This window comes from Ambystoma mexicanum, chromosome 7p (genome assembly GCF_040938575.1).
Source record: "Ambystoma mexicanum isolate Mex_15411 chromosome 7p, UKY_AmexF1_1, whole genome shotgun sequence".
NCBI classification, from domain to species: domain Eukaryota; kingdom Metazoa; phylum Chordata; class Amphibia; order Caudata; family Ambystomatidae; genus Ambystoma; species Ambystoma mexicanum.
The window spans coordinates 588,643,205-588,662,104 of NC_090939.1; the positions used below are offsets into that span (position 1 = coordinate 588,643,205).

An 18,900-nucleotide genomic window follows, 5' to 3' on the forward strand; every position below is an offset into this window, starting at 1 on the left:
AACGCCTGCTAAAAGCTAAAAGCAGGCGTTAAGGAAGGACCCGCAAAGGGAACTCGTAGTAGGGCGGTAAGGGTTTAACGGCACCAGTGTCGTTACCGGTGACCATTAACCCTTACCGCCCTACTCGGAATGAGACCCAGTATCTTAAAGACCTCTTCCCAGCTAGGGCGGGGGGGGGTACTCAGCCAATCCTGGGAGCAAGAGAGATTCAGAACACGCTTCTGAGCACCACAAGTCTCAAGAAACTAGGCCCCCACATTCTGAAAGCCATTCCCAAGCTCGCAGAATCAGAGAGAGCCTAGAGGATCAGATAGCCATTCCTGTAGCAGTGCCTCTGAGTCAGAGGATGAGTGGACACGGGTGACTAAGACTAAAAAGGCCAACAAAATAAAGAGGGCCCTACTGAAAAATCCCCTGAAACAGATCAAGGCCATTAGGAGCATCATAACTTCCTATCATAAAAATGGCAAGTATTCAGTTTGGGAGCGCCTCGAGTTATACGAGCAAATGATGGATACTTTCCATTTGAAAGATAGCCAGAGTTGCATTCAATAAGTCAAATGGACATTTTCCCCTGAATACTTCAGCTTCTTTGCGGGGATGGAGGATCAGAACCACTCAAGATGGACCACCTATAGGGCGGCCATCTTAAAACATTTTTCTGTACATAGGAACCCTCAAGAGGCCCGCAAGTCGACCTACAACCTGCAATGTGGGGGGGACCAGGCCCACAAGAATTTGTGCAAGAATTAAAATGTGCCTTTGCGCAGATCACCAGGAGGGTGCACACAGACAGTAGGGAGTTCATTAATACCTTCTTTCATGCACTCCCTAAATACATCCTGACCCAGCTGGTGAGGGACTTTCACGAAAAGAGATAACTAGTCTCGGTCATTGAACAGGTGACTCACATTTATGAAGTCCAGAAACAGGTAGAGAATAAAAATACAAATAAAACCCGCAGACCAGCTAACACCCCTGCTGCTGCTTAGGTGGCGGAGGTGAAGGTTGCCCGCATTTTAGATCTGGAGGTGGGGGGGGCCTAAAAATATTCCTGTGCAAAATCCTTTGAACCAAAGACCCAGAAGGCCCTCGGGCTAATCCCAAACAGGTAGCCAGGGAGGTAATCCCACAAATGGGACCCCTAACTCCCCTAATTGTATAAGCCCCAATTACAAGGGCAACAGACCCATCCTGGGCTATGTGTGGACTCCCCCAGCCCAAGGGGGGGGGGCAACCAGGTAACTGCCAACCCAGGAAACTTCCCTCCTAACTTTCTCCAGGAGGGCAGTAATCCCCCAAATGCCGGGTTGAGCTTCTTTCCCCGGTACCTGCCAAACCTCAACACCCAAAACAACCCTACTTTCTTTCCCAACTTTTCGTAGCCCAGACAGCCCAATCCAGGAGAGCAGAGGCCAAGGGTGGAGGGTTACCAGAACTATCCCAACCAAGGGTAGTATGGGAGAAGGGACAGTTACCCTTCCCGTGATCCACCTAGGATGGACCAGAGATCCCCATACCAGCCAGAGCGGGTGTCCCAACAGGAGCGCCAGGTCCAGAACTTGTCACAGGATCTCGGTCACATGTCGAGGGCTCAGCAGAACCTTCAGATGAACATGACGGCCCAGAACCCCTCAAACCAAGGGTCTGGTACTCCAGAGCAATGACGGGGAGAGAACCCCAACAACCCACCGGTTCCCAGGGAGGAGGCACAGGGGGAAGGGGGGTGTAAAGCCTTAGAGGAAGCTTCCTTCCCCACTTGTGAAAAGCCCCTGGAAACCCAGGAACATGACCAAAATCTCCTTCCCCCGAAAGTCTGTCGCCTAAGGAACCGAGGGTGGGTAGGAGAAATAAAGGACCTAAAAAGACCCATTTTGTGGAGGAGGTTAGAGCCTTCCATTTTGAAGGAGAGGGTTCCTCAGAGAAATCTGGGAAAAGGATCTTCTCCTTCAGGGATGGGGGGACTCCTCCCAAAGAAAAATGGGTCCCAAGAGATCCTAATCAAGACTGGGTAAATGTGGGGACTAAGTTAAAACCGCCCATCATTGAACTCCAGAATGACAAGCCAGAAAATCACTGTGCCCAAACCAATTCTGGGGACTGCCTCGAAAAAGGGGTGGGGCGCCCAGAATCAGAACCCGGGGAGCTCAAAACTCCCCAATATCCAACTGCCACATTTTTCTTACAGATACCCTAGCTCCCCAAAGCCATTCTGGGGACTGTATCCAAAAAGGGGGGACAGCCCCGAATCAGAAAAAGAGGAGCCCGAGACTCCTCGAATCACTGAGTGTGAAATGTACTGCTCAGATTCCCAAACCACCCAACTTCATTCTGGGGACTGCCTCCTAGAATGGGGGGGCAACCCATTACCAGCACAAGAGGAACCCCAAACCTCACCAACCACTTCTGTTGACTGCCTCCAGAAAGGGGGGGCAGCCCAGAACTAGAACAAAGGGAGCCAGAAACTCCACAAATAGCGGTGTATCAAAATTCCTTGCCAGATTCCCCAACTACAACACCGTCTCTTGACCCAACTACACCGGTGTTAGAGTCAGAAATAAGTCAATTGACAAACAGCTTACCAAGAAAACCCATTACCTTTGCCCATTGGAGGGAAAGGAAGATAGATTCTACGCCTCCATCCAAGTACAAGGGCAATGTGCAATTCCAGCACTGGTGGACACTGGATCCCAAGCAACTTTGCTGCCAAAGAGGATCTTTGAGCAGCTAAATTCAGGAAGGGGGAAAAGATACCAAATTCCTCTCACCCCTCTTCTTGGACAGCTCCAGAACTTTGACGGGAAGGAAATTCCTGTTGAAGTGTCTACAGAGATGGAAATTAAAATTGGGTGACACAAAATGAAGCACCTGGTCCTAGTCGTGGTGCCAGAGGGAATGCCCTGTCTATTAGGAAATGACATCCTCCATAGGCTGTCTCCCTTAATAGATTGTGTGAATAAGGTACTCTGGACCCAGACTCACAGGCAAATCAAATTAAAACCAAGCGTCAAACATGTTAGTCTAAATGGCACATGCCACATGGTTGAACAAAAACCGGACCAAATTAAGTTCTACCTTCAAAACAATGACATACCCAACGTCATCATCATACCTATGGGACAACAAACTGGTGATGTGAACTCCTCTCCATTTCTGAAAATCAACCTCCCTTCCAGTCTCAAGTGGCATTCCACCCTGGAAGGAGATACATTGAAATTTTATACTAATGTACAATCAGAAAATCCCAAGTCCATAGCCAAAATTGATATCAAACCAGCACAAAACGTAGCTGGCATTCTGAAGAAGGGTGAACAGCTCTTCCTCCTGATTCAGTTAAATGACGGGAAGGAGTCTGTCCTCGCCCAAGTTGACTTGAATAGCGAAGAAAGCATCATCAGCGAAGTATTATTTAAAAAAAACTCTCAAAAGACCAGACCCTACCCGCTGTAAAGTCAGTGCAGCCAAGGGTACGGGGCCTGGAAACGCCCCGCTCCAAACATCCTCTCCTTAGCAGTTGCATGATCAAAATTTCTAGGGATGACAAAAGCATAGTACATATTTGTTAGGCTGTGTGAGGTGTCCCTTTTGCCTTTTATATGAGCAGTCACCTCATCAACCAACTGGAGATTAATTTGGACCCCAGTTATTGCCAAGCCCAGTCCCAAATGGAGAGTAAATCTAAGGGTCCTGGCAGACCTAAAGAAAGCCTTCCGGTTAGCACTAGTGCTAAGGTAGGAAATGGAATTTCAGAAATGGAGGAGAGGTCACTGTCCCAGGCCTCACCTATAGAATCCACCTTCCCAGAGGTAACTTGCTGGCTGAAAGACAAGTGGATCCCCCTCCACCAGTTAAAGAGTTGCCATCCCAGGCATACTTTGCGATAAATAGAAGAGCCTACCGGAAACCCAGAGGGGGAAAATCCGGAGATCTAAAAAGAATTATTAAATGTCCATTTAGTATGTACGAGGAAAGAGTGTTGAGACCATTATTAAATATAGGCGGGGAATATTGTAAATTGTATTCAATGCATGCATCCGCCCCACTACACCCCTCGGGGAACAGTAGTGGGGACATTTCAATAACCGTGCTATGTTCTGTTTTCTAGAACTGGAACTAAAACCACCTAATCACCAAGGAGGACAACCTTGGGGACCGGGAGGAAAAAGCCCAAGAGATCCGCAGGGTCGCTCCACATTTCAACAAGAACCAGCAAGGAGAGCGTGTCGCATCCATCACTGGCGGGAGAATCAACCGGATTTCTTCACATGGACAGAAGAAAAAATTGCACATGCCCGACTCCCCACTGACTGTACGTCACGCTGAAGTCAGGGGTGGGGGATGTGTGGAATATTTCAACCCATGCCAATGCACCCTACTACACCCCTTTGCCAATGGGGGAAGAATCTGCCAAAAATGGAAACGATAACCCCGGTGCACGCCAAATCAGAAAAATTGCACATGGTTCATAAACCACAAAAGAGCTGCACACCCTGCCACACACAGGCAAAGTTGATGTGAAAGCAAGAACTCCCTGCGAGAGAATGCCAGTGGGTGTTGTTGCCTGTCACATGAATCAAGGCTACAAAAGTGGGCTAAAATCCAAAAATGCCCTTAAATACAGCTTGCTAATCAATGCCAACCTTCAAAGTGCTGTTTTGGTACTAAATTCAGTCATTTTCCCAGTGGATTATTGAAAGGAAAAGTGGGCTAAAATCATAGATTCTCCAGTGCAGTCAGAGGAATCCAGGCCTCACTGACTGACAGCTGCATCAGAAAATTAGCTGTCAAAACCACTTTAAAAGTGTTTCTGTTTCCTGATTAAAATGGTAAAATTCACCTATTTAAATCACGTTTGTGAAGGTCTAATTCTTTTAAATGTCCAAATCCCTTATAAACTGTGGTTATATTTTATATGTGTGACATGAAAAGACTTTAATTTAAAGGAACCCAGTCTGGAGCTAAGCAACTATTTAATTCTGATCTGACAGCCCAGCCTGGGAAAGATTCACATTTCAGCTTGACACTCAATTGCTACAGGAAGGCTAATGGCTGCTTAATGGTTCCCGCATAATGAAAACAAAGAGAGCCTCAGACATTTGTCTCTGGCTGAGCCAAGAACAATGGCAAACTGCCCAACTGATCTCTACAGGGGACCTTCACTCTCCAGGAAGGGGACACACCTCCCTTTTCAAAGGACTGGACAGCTTCTGCCTGGGAAGGGGAGGTTACAAAGGAGAACTTTAATGTTAAATACTTATTTGTGATTAAAGGTTTAAACTCTTTAGCTGTGCAACTGAAAGAAGGATACATCTGAAAATTGTTAGACATTAACCTAATTTCAGGCTTTTGATTTGAAGACATTCATGAAACCTGTACCATTTAAGGACCAAAGTTATGAAAAATATTCTCATTGTAGAAGAACGATTAATGTTGCAAAACTAAGATTGTATGTACATGATCTACTTATAAGCGCCCAGAGATGTACTGAATTAGAAATCATTAATCAAAACTGTTATGGTTACAATTGATAAAAATCCGTAGAATGAGAAAGACAGCTCGCACAAAGATGGGAATTGAATGGGAATATAAACAGTTAAATATGAAATGTATGTGTCCGATTTTATTAGGGTACATAATTGTAGAAATGTACATGTGTCCAAAAGTTATGTTTTGGTAAAAATCAATGTGGGAGTTCCTAAATCCCATCGTAAATATGACAGCTCTGTTCTGACTGCCAACCAAAACAAAGCATGTGCCTGCAGCCACTCACAGCCGTGTGGGTGTGTTTTTCAAATTCTGCCCACACCATAAACTGGAGGATGGCATTTTACAGTATAACTATATGAACTTCACAACACATAGGACTCTGCTTCCAGAACCCATCCAAATTTCCACACAGCACCTTGTTCCAGAACTCTTCATCTTGTAGCTGTCTCCAGACTTCTTTGAAGAGCCAGATTTCTTTGCAGACTCTAGACTTTAGCATTGCTGAACTCTTGCTAGCTAGACCCACTTTCAACACCCAAAACTTAAAAGAATAATTCTGATTCAGCTTAGCTTGCTACCATTAAGGCTTGCCTGCTGAAACTTGCATCCTGTAATATGCCGTGTCCATTGACCAGAAGGGCCCATCCAAAATCCAGTCTGAGCTGCAGTCCCAAAATTGACCAGAACCATGCCACTGATCCAATCCCTCCAGAAGTGCCCTGCTGCCGGTAGACCTGAACCGATCAAATGACTAGAACCAGATGGTCCAATTTAATTACAAAGGACTGTGAGTATTAATAGGAAGAACAGTGACCCATAGTATATCTGCATTGTATTATCCCAATCTCAACCCATACCATCTTTAAATTCAGAACCCTAGTATTGTTAGAATCCTTCTTGCACTTATTTTTCTCATCTGTGTTACAAAACCATAACTCCTTAGTGATTTTGAGTAACTAAAGTAAATCCCAGAATGAAATTGAGTATCCACCACGTGAATGGTTGTGCTGGCCACGTAGCTGTGAAGATTTATGGGTGGCCTCCTCTTTTTCATAGTCATTAATATAGTGTAATAGAACTTATCTGTCATTTTTAAAACCAAATTCCTGTTTGATTTTCGCACCTATTTTGCAAAAACGCCTCTCACTAACACCTCTATAACTTCTTCAATTTTAAAGATAGAAACGAAATTTCAACTCTCACTGATACTTAGGATCCTTTGCTACATCCATAACTAAAATGTGTTTTTCTCCAATATCACATAGTAAAAGTTTGCCACGAATTGTCAAAGTTCAAAAGTTTACACGTGTCTTTTTCACATGTCAAAGTGCTTCTTCCATCCCATCCTGATCTAAAGTGTGTACTGTTGTTTATATTATAGCTCCAGGGTGTTAGAAACTGTTTAGTGTTGCTTTCCTTATAATTGCTCTCCATTTAAGCAACTGGTCGGATTTTGATTCTGTTTGCAAAATGTCTGTGCCTTCCTGCTGCTTCTTTCTGTCCATTCCAAATTCGATTACCTGGGGTTTGGGAGAGCATTGCAGGGGATATCTTAACCCAGGTGCTATCTACTCAAAGAGAAAAAGTGCTCCTATTCATTTGTGCTTTGTAGATGTTCTTGTAGAAGGTTAACCAAGTGTATTGCTTCAGTTTCCATTGTAATTAACACCCTATTGGTGATTGCTTCCCGATATTAAAATTTGTATGATTTTCTTTGAATTTTAAAATAAATGAATATAAATACATGGTCCATTGTGACCCAGGGTATTTGAAAAAGAGGGTGTGAGACGAGTTGTGTACCATCGCAAATTGAATTCATAGAATATAAAGAGAAAGCTTTCCAATTGTGCGCTACATACTAGGCTAAGACCAAGGTGTGTCGCCCGAGTGAAATCCTTAACAGCAGAAAGCTTCCTAAGTGGCAAGTGCCAGAGAATCTCTGAACCAAACCAAGGACAAGCCAACTGCCGGCAACACTCTCCTCAGCTTTTGGCCATCTTCATTAACCCCTTAATTGCCAAGCTATTATGCACGTCTATGCAAAAAGGACGAGCATACTGCTCCTTGGCACTTAATTAAAGAACGACACAAGTGCAGATAAGAAGCTAGGAGGAGTGCATCGACAAGCATCTACCGATGTCTGACTTAAAATACATTTTTGAGCCAGTCTAGCCCCTGGAGCTGCAACCAACTGGACTGCTGACTGTTGAAAAGTCGCAGTTGTTAATGCCGTCTGAGACGCCTCAACCAGTGCTTCAGAACTGCCGATAAGCACTGAGACAACAATTCCTGAACCCGAGCCGCTGTGTAGGCCAGCCTGCAGCCGTCCATCCAGCCTTGCTCACCGAACTGCCTGCCGCCAGATAGCAGCAGATGTCTCCCATCTTGAACTCTGTAACAGAAGCTTCAAAGCACCCCGAAACAACTCGACCTTGTCGAGCGCCAAGAACATCTAAAGCACAAGGTACATTGTGGTTCTGTCCCCCTGGTCCTTCTCTGAAGCCCCTGGTGACATTGTATGACCCATTGCTCCCTTTGTGTTGAAACCAAGTATCCTTGAACTATTGTGATTAATTACTTTACCAACTACCCTCCTGTCAGTATCCAGAGTGCATCCCTTTTCCTTCTTTGAAACTGTCCTTTGCATTCCTTTACAGGGTGGGTTGTATTTTGGAGTGTACTAAAACTGCCGTTTGTGATAATAATAAAGAAGATTTTGCCTACAACTTTGAATGGACAGACCCTTTTATTATTATTATATAACTAACCAACGATCCACTACCTTGCGGAGAAAAGCCAGGCATTCTGTCCACATTGCCAAAATTGGAAAAGAAGGTTTATAATTAGCTAGTGTTTCCAATCTGTGTGGATCCCTTCTGGTGTTCTAGAGGTGTGGGGCTGATTAATGGGGTTTATAAACCAATATTCATCCCTGGGTCACTGGTTCCCCGGAAGGTGATTCATCACAGATTAAACAAACATCAGTGTTCAAATACATATCATTCCTCCTGAATTCATCAGTGACTACTTTCTCTTTTCCTCTTTGTTTATAGATATGTAACTCTCCAGACATTCACCCTCTCACTCATGTGTTCACCCATCCTTCCGTCTATCCACTCCCCCTACCATTCCCCAGCCTCCTGACCATTTGCACCCCCATAATCTAAATTTCATCTGTATTTGCATCAACCGACCTGCGCATTGAATCAATTTTACCTTCCCCCTGTCCTGTAAACCAATCTGTAAACTTTTCCACCAAGGTATCTATCAATTACCCATCAATGTATCTCTTTACCCATCATGCATTAATCATTCAGCCTTCTATTATCTATCAATGCATCCAGTATGTATTAATTGACTTTCCTACTCATCGCACCATCCATTCATCTATGCATGCATCCACCCATCCCTCCATCTATCCAACTCATTAAATATTTATTTGCACACATTACGCTTATTACAGATATTGCAGATATTACACACTCCAGAGATACATGGACACTGAAAACACACAGAAAAAAGGTCAATCACTATAAACATACAGTTTATTTAAATATAGGTAGAAAATATAGGGTGGGCATGGTGGGTTCCGTATTAGTCAAAAAAACTGTTCATCCTCTGTTAGGAAACCTCTATCATACCATAACTGTATTAGTTCCAAATGTTCAGTTACAATTCTCTTCGTTGGGTTGGATTTCAAAGGAGTGTAACATTGTGGTATATTTAGATGAGACATAGCCATGGTTATATAATCCTTAGTATTCATCACCACATGTTACCCCCTTATCCGCTTCTTTGATAGTTATAAACGTATCATTCATTAAAGCCTCTAAAGCATCCATTTCCTCTTTAGTCAAATTTGATCTGCATCTCTTTCTGTTATACATTCTGCTATCAATATGCTTGTGTATATCCTTTATGATTGCCTTATGGAAGGTTTCAATTACATTATCTGTTCCCAAACAAGGTGTACATTTTGATTTTGGCTTCAATTCTTTTAGATCAAGATATCTGGTATTGACACCCAGTGTTTGGCAAATAGATTCAGAATCTACAGTGGTTTCTTGAGTTAAACTGGTCAAAGTAGTAATATTACGAATATCAGAAATAGTATACAAACTCAGTGGATTCAAGGCGGTCTTAGGCTGAAATATTTGTACCTGGGTTGTGAAAAAAAAATCTATTTCAATTTTCTTAGAAATTCCAAAATATCTATCTAAAAATTCAAAAAATATGTCCTGACACCTGGTGCAAAAGAAAATCCTTTATTCAGCACAGCATTTTCTGCCTCAAAGAGGCATTTGTCTGACAAATTTATAACTAAATCACATTTCACTGGGTCGCCTGACATTTCATGCTGCTTGACCTGGTCAGAATTCCAGGACGACCCTGATCCTCGTCGGAGCTTCCACTCCCGCTTCTGCTTGCCCCCTCTCCTGCCCCTTGTGTGGCACCTGGTATTGATATAGATCATGTTGGTGGTGCTGCAAATCTGACTTGTTTTAGATTTGTAAATCTTATGTTTCCCTGCTTCTGTCTGCGTATCTGTTCTAAAAAACGTTGTCCTCCACTATGTGTGGGTTCTGTACCTTCTTTAGTACTAGCTTTACTCTCTCTAACTTCTTCCTCTGAGTCAGGATCTGAGCTGGCAGGTGTAGTATTTGAAGAGTTGGGTCTAGATCATGGTGTTGTATTGTCATATGTAGGTTAAAAGCTATACACCTGTTCCTGTCTATAGTCCTTGTCATCTCTGAAAAACGTTCTAAATTTCCTTAATTTAATATCATCCTGATATTCTCGTACGATTTCATTCATTTTCTCATAATTATTTTCATTAGTAGTTTCTGCATTTGGCATGGCCTTAATTTCTTCTTTAAGTTTGTTAATTTGTACTATAACCCTCTTGTGTTCTCTCGTAGCATGTGTTATCAATAATTCTAGCATTACTTTAGAACTCTGATTAAGATTCTACTCCCAATTCTCTGCCAGATCAGCATCCTCATCATTGTCAAAGTTAGGAAAAATCGGAACTCTCAATCCTCGGGGAATTAAATCATTTTCTAGGTAATTTGCTAAAGATGCATGTTCCCAGTACTTATTGATTTCTTTTTTCGACAGTCTTTCTAGTTTTACAAATTTCTGTTTGAGAGTTTCTGTTGTAATATGACTACTTCTAAAAGGGTTGGATGGACTCCCCCTTGGTACGTGTGACGTCATCGCGATTACGCACGTATGACATCATCACATGCGTGGGCGCGTGACATCACTGCGATGCGGCCCGCAAATTCGCTTGCATTAGCGTTCTTAAGAGTAGGTGAGAACTCGTGGGACTCCTTTGGAGCAACTAGAAGAATAATGACTGGGATCGAGCCCATTAAATGGTATGTACATATCAATGACAATGTTAAGAGGGAAAGGGTTTGTTTATTGTGTCTCCATTTAGAATTATGGGAGGAAATGGAATGATTTTGATTAATAGAGTTAACAAATGGCTTAATGGAGGTGAGGATTTTTGGGAACTAGTATTAAGATGAACTTATTATTTTTTGACTGACAAAGCAATCAAATGGCTTGAGGGAGGTGATGATCTTTCTATATATTTGCATAGAGTGGAGCCCTTTATTGTGACTAACAGAGCAAGTAAATGAAGTAATAGAGATGAGGACTCATAGATATTTGTACTAAGTTCAGCCCATTATTTTGTAGGTGAATTCTGAATTTTGGAGCCTAAAACGTACAAGTATACGGGAGCTTACAGTATTCATCTCATATATGATTCAATAGACTCATCTGTACAGGTGGGTGAGCAATTCCAATCATTTATGATTCTACTTTATGGGATACTAGCCTTTCTACAAAGAAATATATAATAATTTTAAGGGTTTTTCCATACAGGATTGGAATTCCGAATTTTCAATATAAGATCAAGTGTGATCAACTGACATTGAGATCCCACATTTAAGAGATATAGGGATTGTATATGGGGTAAGCTTCAATCCTGGTATAATTGTTTAACAAAGCACTAATAAGACAATAAAGACACACTCATACTTTTATTTTGGCAACTCACATTTTGGTCGTGTTGGAATGGCTTCACAAGGTGTGTGGGTTCAAGTTTCTTATTTAAGGTAACTAACCATGCATGAAGTTAATATATTGAAGTTTAATTGTTTTTGTGCTGACTTTGTTTAATTTCGTAGCGAATATACAAGTGGGTCTTACTGTGAAATATAGTTAAAACCGCCTATTTTTGCTGATCAAATAGTTTTTGATTGAGACACTAATTGGTGCTTTTACATTTGTTTTTTTCTTTGAACATCGATTTAAATTCTTGATCATGGCGTGAATTTTCCCTCATCCTGACCTGACATGTGGCACTATATGGTATGGTTTTTTGAAAAATGTATATACTGAATGAATGTATAATTTTGTACAGCCTTGAAAATGACCGGTGGTCGAAACACGTGTCGGCTGTTTTTTTCTTGAAGAATTAAAAACATTCCATTTTGGGGCCTCTCTGGAACCTCCACTGGGCTTGGGGATGCTTAACCCACATGGGAGACAGCCACTCAAGGCCAGAGACATCACCCCCGACCATCGTGGTGCTCTGGCGGGTTTGCGTTACAGAATTCCCCTCTGGGAAGTGATGGGGAGCCTGCTGAAGCTCCTTGTGACTGTGGAATCCACCACAATTCTGCTGGCCCCACTAACTCTAGGGGCAGTAGTGTCAACTCCATTGATTAACACACTGTCCTTAAAGTAGTGCTTGGTATTATACAGAATACTAGCATATGCCTCTGAAACTCTAGGCTCCTGAGAACCGAGGGATACTAAGACTACTTCAGACTCTATCCCACTGGGTAAGGAGTCTGAAGAGTGGGATTCCCCTGTGACAATGTCTTCCTCTTCATATGAGGGGAAGGTCAGACTCACAGAGTGGACCCCAAGGTTTTGACCTTACATCTGGGGTCCCCCTTAACGCGGTCACTTGCGCCACAAGCCACACAAGATCCACTGGGTCTTAGAGGGACATAGAGAGGTTTACTGTAATCAGAGCAATGCTTGGGGTGATGATTCCCACTATTTGAGCATTCTCATGTGATTTATCCTTAGTATGCTTTTTGTGGCCCTTATGGAAGGAAGTTTTATCAGGACCCCACCCTCATTTTCTTTGTGTTTTTTTCCCCTCCTCCTGCTTACAGAAGAATGCTTGTCCTTATGGGACACTCTGTGTGATACCCATAAATCTGCTGCTGGCTAACCTTTTTGTGTCTATCTCCTTAGAATCAGCCAAGTGCTGCATAAGCTCAGGGAAACAAGAAGCAAAAATATGTTCAAGCATAAGTAAACAAATCATACCCTGAAATGTGGTGACCTTATAACCTTCTACCCAGCCAGTCAAGGAATCAGTTACATATGAGACCCAAGTATTACCTTCTTTCTTTTTGTAATCTCTGAATCATTTCAAGTATTGGGCAGGAGTCTTCCCAAACTTTAAGACCAGAGTTTGCTTCAATTTCACAAAGCCTATTCTGTCAGCCTTTGACATTTCCATAATGGTATTCCAGCCATAATGGGGTAGTCGACTGAGCAACCATGCAATCGTATCAGCACCCACAACTGCTTGCACTTCAAATACATACTCAAATGCAGTTAACTTATCCATGATGTCATTTCTGTCATCATACATTCTAAGCAGATCTTTTGGAAACCTTGAATGAGAGGAGGAGTCAGACGCATTACCCGATCCTCTAAAGGAGCCATTGGCAGCTTGTAACTTGGCAAGCTCCAACTGGTGAACCCTGTCCCTCTGTGTCTCTGCTTTCTCCAGTTCTAGCTTAGCCATGTGGAATTTAAGCTCCCTCTGCTTTATACTGCGGCTCTTGTCTTTTTAATTCCAGCATGACCTTAGCCTCAGGCCCTGCAAAAGAAGCATGGCACTCTACATAATCCCTATCACCATCTATCTCCACAATGACGGCAGCAACAGCCCTTTTAGCACTGTTAATGGGAGCAGCCCAGCACCTTCTGCACTGTCATCTGATGGACAAGCTGTGATATGGATTTACTGCCATTCCATGATCTTTTGGATCATTTCAGCTTTTGTGCCAGAGGCTGACAGTCCTCTTTCCGCACAGATTTTCCTTACTGTTTCTGATTCGGAAGCACTCAAAGTTATGTTCGCAATTTCTGCCATGCTATAAGTTAGGCAGGTGGTTTACAGTTAAATTTAAACTAAGGTCACTGTGTGTTCTGTGTAAGTATAACCTGGGTATTTCACCAGCGTGCAACACTAGGTACCTCCGATCTTATCCCTCCGCTGTACAAGAATTTGTTAAGATGGATTTTTCTAAAATCTCACCTGGTGGGCAGACGTTTAGGAGGCCACTCTAGTTAAGTGGAACGGGGGAACCTTCTGGACAAACCAGACCAATCTATGGTAGCTTGGCAGGCGGTCAAAACTAAGGGCCTCATCACGAGGTTGGAGGTAAGGGAAAAATGATGCCGGTAAAGGATTACCGGCATCGCTTAATGCTCCGGGCTATTCTGACCTGCCAACCCCCTATTAGCGGCACCGTAAATAACAGTGCCTCTAATAGCAGCATGTGCACGGGCATGCGACCCTTAATGCCGGCAATACTGGCATGGTGTAAACATGAGGACATCACAAGTCAGGCGGACATGCAAATACTGGTATGAAGAAGGCGCTAAAAGTGGATACCGGCATGGCAGCAATACCGGCATCGCAAACAACCTGTAAACTGCCATGTGCAGTGTTCTCAACTACCACAGGTGCACAAAATCAGCACATGTGGAGTCAATGTAGACTGGACCAGCAGAAAAGGAGCACACCACACCCCTTCCCACACCCCTTCCCACACCAAAATGATTCCAATATTAGTAGCAATACTAGGGCTGGAGGACATGCTTGTATTGCTGCAACAACAGCAACAACAGGCATCACAGAGGAGATGCAGGAGGAGAAGGAGGGTGAGACAGGCACAGCATGCCCCACAAGTGCAGGCAGTTGTACCACGCAGGCATCTCCCAATCCCTTGCATCAGAGCCAGTCCATTCAACCTAACCCCTGAGCAGATCCACACCCTGTACCGTCTGGATTGGGACACCATCACCACCATTGTGGACATGATACACAACGACATCGCCAGCCTCATAGACATCCGTACCGCCATCCCCCCTCTACTGAAGGTGGTGTCTGTGCTCCACTTCCTGGCCACAGCACCTACCAGCACACGGTGGGGCAGATGCATGGCATATCACAACCATTATTCTCATGCACGCTGAACCAAGTGCTCGATGCCCTCCTGAAGCACACAAGCGACCACATATCCCGACCACGGACCACCCAGGAGATCTCCAACACCAAAATTGGCTTCCATTCACTGGCAGGCATCCCAAATTGCATCAGTGCCCTCGACTGCACCCATGTGGAATTGGTGGTCCCACATGCCATGGAGGTAGTGTACCGCAACCGTAAGCTATACCACTCCATCAACGTGCAAATGGTATGTGACTCAAACAAGATCATTACACATTGTTGTGCACAATATCCCGGATCAACCCATGATTCAATGGTCCTGCGGAACTCCACGATACCACGCTACATGGAGCGACATGCCGGACAACGTTCCTGGCTACTTGGTGAGTTGCAGGGCAAGCACATGGCAGTGTGATACTTCACCTGGGTGAGATTGGGGTGGGGGGGAGATGCATACTTCACCTGGGTAGTATTAGTTGAGAGACTGAACAATGCCCATACTGTAATAAACTGTGACCCAAGCTAGCCCAGACTGTACCTGACACCTGAAACCAATATGCAAGACGTAAGCTGCATAACAATAACAACAAGCCAGTACAGCACCCATACCATATCCATCCACATGTACACTGCACATTATCAGACCGTACCCTCTGCAAGACAATGCAGCAACATGCAGTCAGTATGCCCAATTTAAATGACCGCTGAATGGCATCACAATGGACATGCGTTCATGAGTGCGTACAAAGGAATCACATGAAGCCTATACACAGAATGTCACTGGCACACCACCACAAAAGTGCAGCATGCCAGCATGAGGACATCAAGCGTGAAATGGCAGATCATTAAGAGTCTGTTTCCAATGGTGACAGGATCAAAGCATACCATTAACTACACATCACCTAGATTATGGCAACAACTGCCGTAGGCAACCACAGTGCATGAACACTAGAAAGGAATAAGACATTCCTGCATCAACTAGACGATACGACGCACACCTGTGGATCATGTGATGTCACACATTGTAGTTACTTTGAATATCTCCATTCTTGCAGGGATATGTGGATGTGAGCATGAAATCAATGCAGGCTTGTGTGTGATAGGTACAGGTTCCATTTCATGAGATCACTTACACATAACCATTTTTGCACCCATGCAGGTGATGCTGGCTATCCCTTGAAGAGGTGGCTCCTTACCCCTGTCCGGAACCCACAGAACAGGCATGAAGAGGACTACAATTGTGCACATAACCGTACCAGAGTGGTGATTGAGCAGACCTTTGGCCTATTGAAGGCACGGTTTCGATGCCTCAGCAGGTCGGGTGGGGCACTCCTGTACAAGCATGAGAAGGTGGCCAAGATCATCATGACATGTGTCATGCTGCACAACATGTGCATAAGACGGAACGTGCCTCTGCCCCCTGACATTGAACTGCAACCGCCTGGTGAGGCTGAGGAGGAGGAAGAAGAAGATGGGGTTGCACGTCCGGCAGGTGGCGATGCACAGGGGATGTGCTGTGCACCAGAATCTGATAGACCAATATTTCTAATACACATGGATGCGGAGGGTGCAATGGATGTGGGACTCAGGGGACTGGGTGTTGGGGGGACATGGACACTGTGCACTGTTCACCAATAAAGCACACATTCACAATAACCAATGTCCAGTCATGTGATTGTTCTTGACACAACGGGTGTATTAAACATAAAGTGAATAGGAAGAGCATGAACCCTCCACCCCAAAAACCCTCTCCCCCCTCCCGCCACAACTCCCCCAAACACCCTCTCCCCCCTCCTGCCACATCTCCCCCAAACACCCTCTCCCCCCACCCGCCACAACTCCCCCGCACATGGCGTGCACTTCAGTGCAGCATTAGTCTGCAAGAGTCACCAATAACAGGCTGCCCCTACTTTCCATGTCCTCTACCAGCATTGGGTGGTTGCATGTCTGACCGACGTAAGGTCCGCGCGGACCTCCGCAGGGGACGGGTCTGCCTGGAGCTGGCAGAGGAGGAGGTGCCTGGTTGCTCCAGTTCCTGTGCGGGACGCTGGCTCTCCCTTGCATCCGCGATGCGGCTGAGGACCTGCCTCACAGCTGCCAACTCATCACAAATGCATGTTGTACTGGTTTCTATTGCGAGTTTTATGCCTGTAGCGTATTCACGCCACTCCTCCCTCACCAGGGCACCCTCGCTCACATGCTGGCTGACCAGCGCAGTGAGCTCCTCTTGGCACTGTTGGATGAGGCTGATTCCCTGGTCTCTGTCCCTGCCTTTGGTTGATGTTGGCGCAGCTTCCAGCATGGGTCTGCCATCAGGTGAGCTCTCCCAGGGGTTCCATCTCCCTGCAAATGACTCTCCACCAGACAGCTCATGGCTGCTGGCATTGGATGTGGGGCGTGGGCTGAGGTGGTTTGACAGCTGCGGGGCTGGGTGTGCCCTGTCCTACGGGTGTTTGGCATGGTCTCTCTTCATCCGACAGGGGTGCCGTGGCAGCTACTTCCCCAACAGAACTGTTAGCAGCGGACAGTGAGCCTTCTGCCACTGGCTCCTGTGTGTTGGGAGCGGCAGGTGTGGGTGCTGTTGCATTGTCAGTACCCCTTTCACGCCTTGTTGATGTGTCATCCTGAATGGCTTTCGCCTTCTGCAGCAGTCCTGGTTTGCCAGTGCCCCTTGATGTGCTAGGCCTGTTGCCTCCTTCCATGCCCCTGGCCTTCTTCATCGGGGTTGTAGCCTGTGCCGCCGAGTCCTGGTCCTCACTGTCAGATTGTGAGCCTGTGGGGGACCAAGAGAGGGACAGCATTGGTGATGGTTCTACGTGCATCATGCATATGTTGGTATTGCTGCAGTTGTATGCATTTGGACTTTGAGTTGTGACATACAGGTTGCTTACCATATAGGTGGGTCATACAGGCATACGTCTGGGTGACACATGTATGAGGGGCTGCATGCATGGGGATGTGATAGGGATGTGGACAGCCTATGGGCAGGGTTGTGTACATGTGTTTGTAATGCCCCATGCATTGGCTCATTTCAGTGTCACATTTGGGGAACATCGTCATGCTTTGCATTACAGTGTTTTGTGTGGACACTCACCTCCATCAGCCGATGACGGCACACCACGCTCCATTTCCTCCACTCCCTCAATTGTCTCTATACCTATTGTACTGGCACATGTCTCCTCCCAGTGTGTCATCTTGATCGGGGAGCCTCCTCCGCCACCTGTTCCTATGCCCTGGCTCCGATTGGCTGCAAGTATGCTCCGGACACGGAGGCGCAGGTCATCCCAGCGCTTACGCACATCCTTTATAGTGCGGGGGGTGGTACCCACTGCACTGACTTTGTGTGCCACCTCCTCCCAGATCTCCTTCTTTCTCATCTGGGCGGCACGCCGGTTATCTTGCATGAACACGACCTCCACATTTGCAGCTAGTGTGTCGGTGAGCATATTTAGCTCCTCCACTGAGAAACGGATCTTGAAGTGGCACGCAGCACCTTTCTTCAGGGCCTTGGGCATTCTGATGTGGTGTTGGGTGAAGTTGGGGCTGCTGTAGTGCTGATGCAGGTCCTGGCTGCTGAGGATGGCAATGGATTGTGCTTTTAAATATGGCCGCCGTGCTCTTTCCTGTTCCTGAGCAATGACGCTACTTCCAGTTCCACTTATTTTTGGTCACCGTTATTAGCGGTCACCGCTATTAGCGGTGGCCTCTAATTGCGGTCACCACTAATGCCGGATCCAGGAATGGCGGTAGTGCTATCAGCACTTTCCTTGATGCCGCTAAGGGCCATTTTTGGGTCTTTAGCGGCATGGTGGTAATTTCCTTACCGACATGGTGTAAAGCTTGTGCCCGCCAACTCGTAATGGCCGCTATTAGCGGGCTCTTTACTACACGGACACGGTAATTGATCCATGCTGGTAAGGACCGTTACTTACCTCCAACCTCGTAATGAGCCCCTAAGTCTCAGGAGGGGTGAGTGATCAGAATCCCACAATGAGCACACACAGTAAAACTCCACAGATTACTCTTAGACAGATGTATATCAAAAACACATTTATTATAGGCCTTTATAACTAAACACAAATAAACAACAGCAATAATAAAACAGTTAACATGCACACTTTTCACTATGTATC

General features: G+C 45.2%; 1 protein-coding gene across 1 annotated transcript; it reads right to left on the reverse strand.

Annotated features, from left to right (window-relative positions):
• Positions 1-17,136: 17,136 nt before the first annotated feature.
• Positions 17,137-18,282, reverse strand: LOC138525960 (myb-related transcription factor, partner of profilin-like). Its single transcript, XM_069636261.1, has 2 exons — positions 17,862-18,282; positions 17,137-17,540 (listed from the first exon to the last, which is right to left on the reverse strand). Exons 1-2 carry the CDS (start codon positions 18,280-18,282, stop codon positions 17,137-17,139), a joined length of 825 nt encoding a protein of 274 aa, XP_069492362.1.
• Between the last annotated feature and the right edge of the window lie 618 nt (positions 18,283-18,900).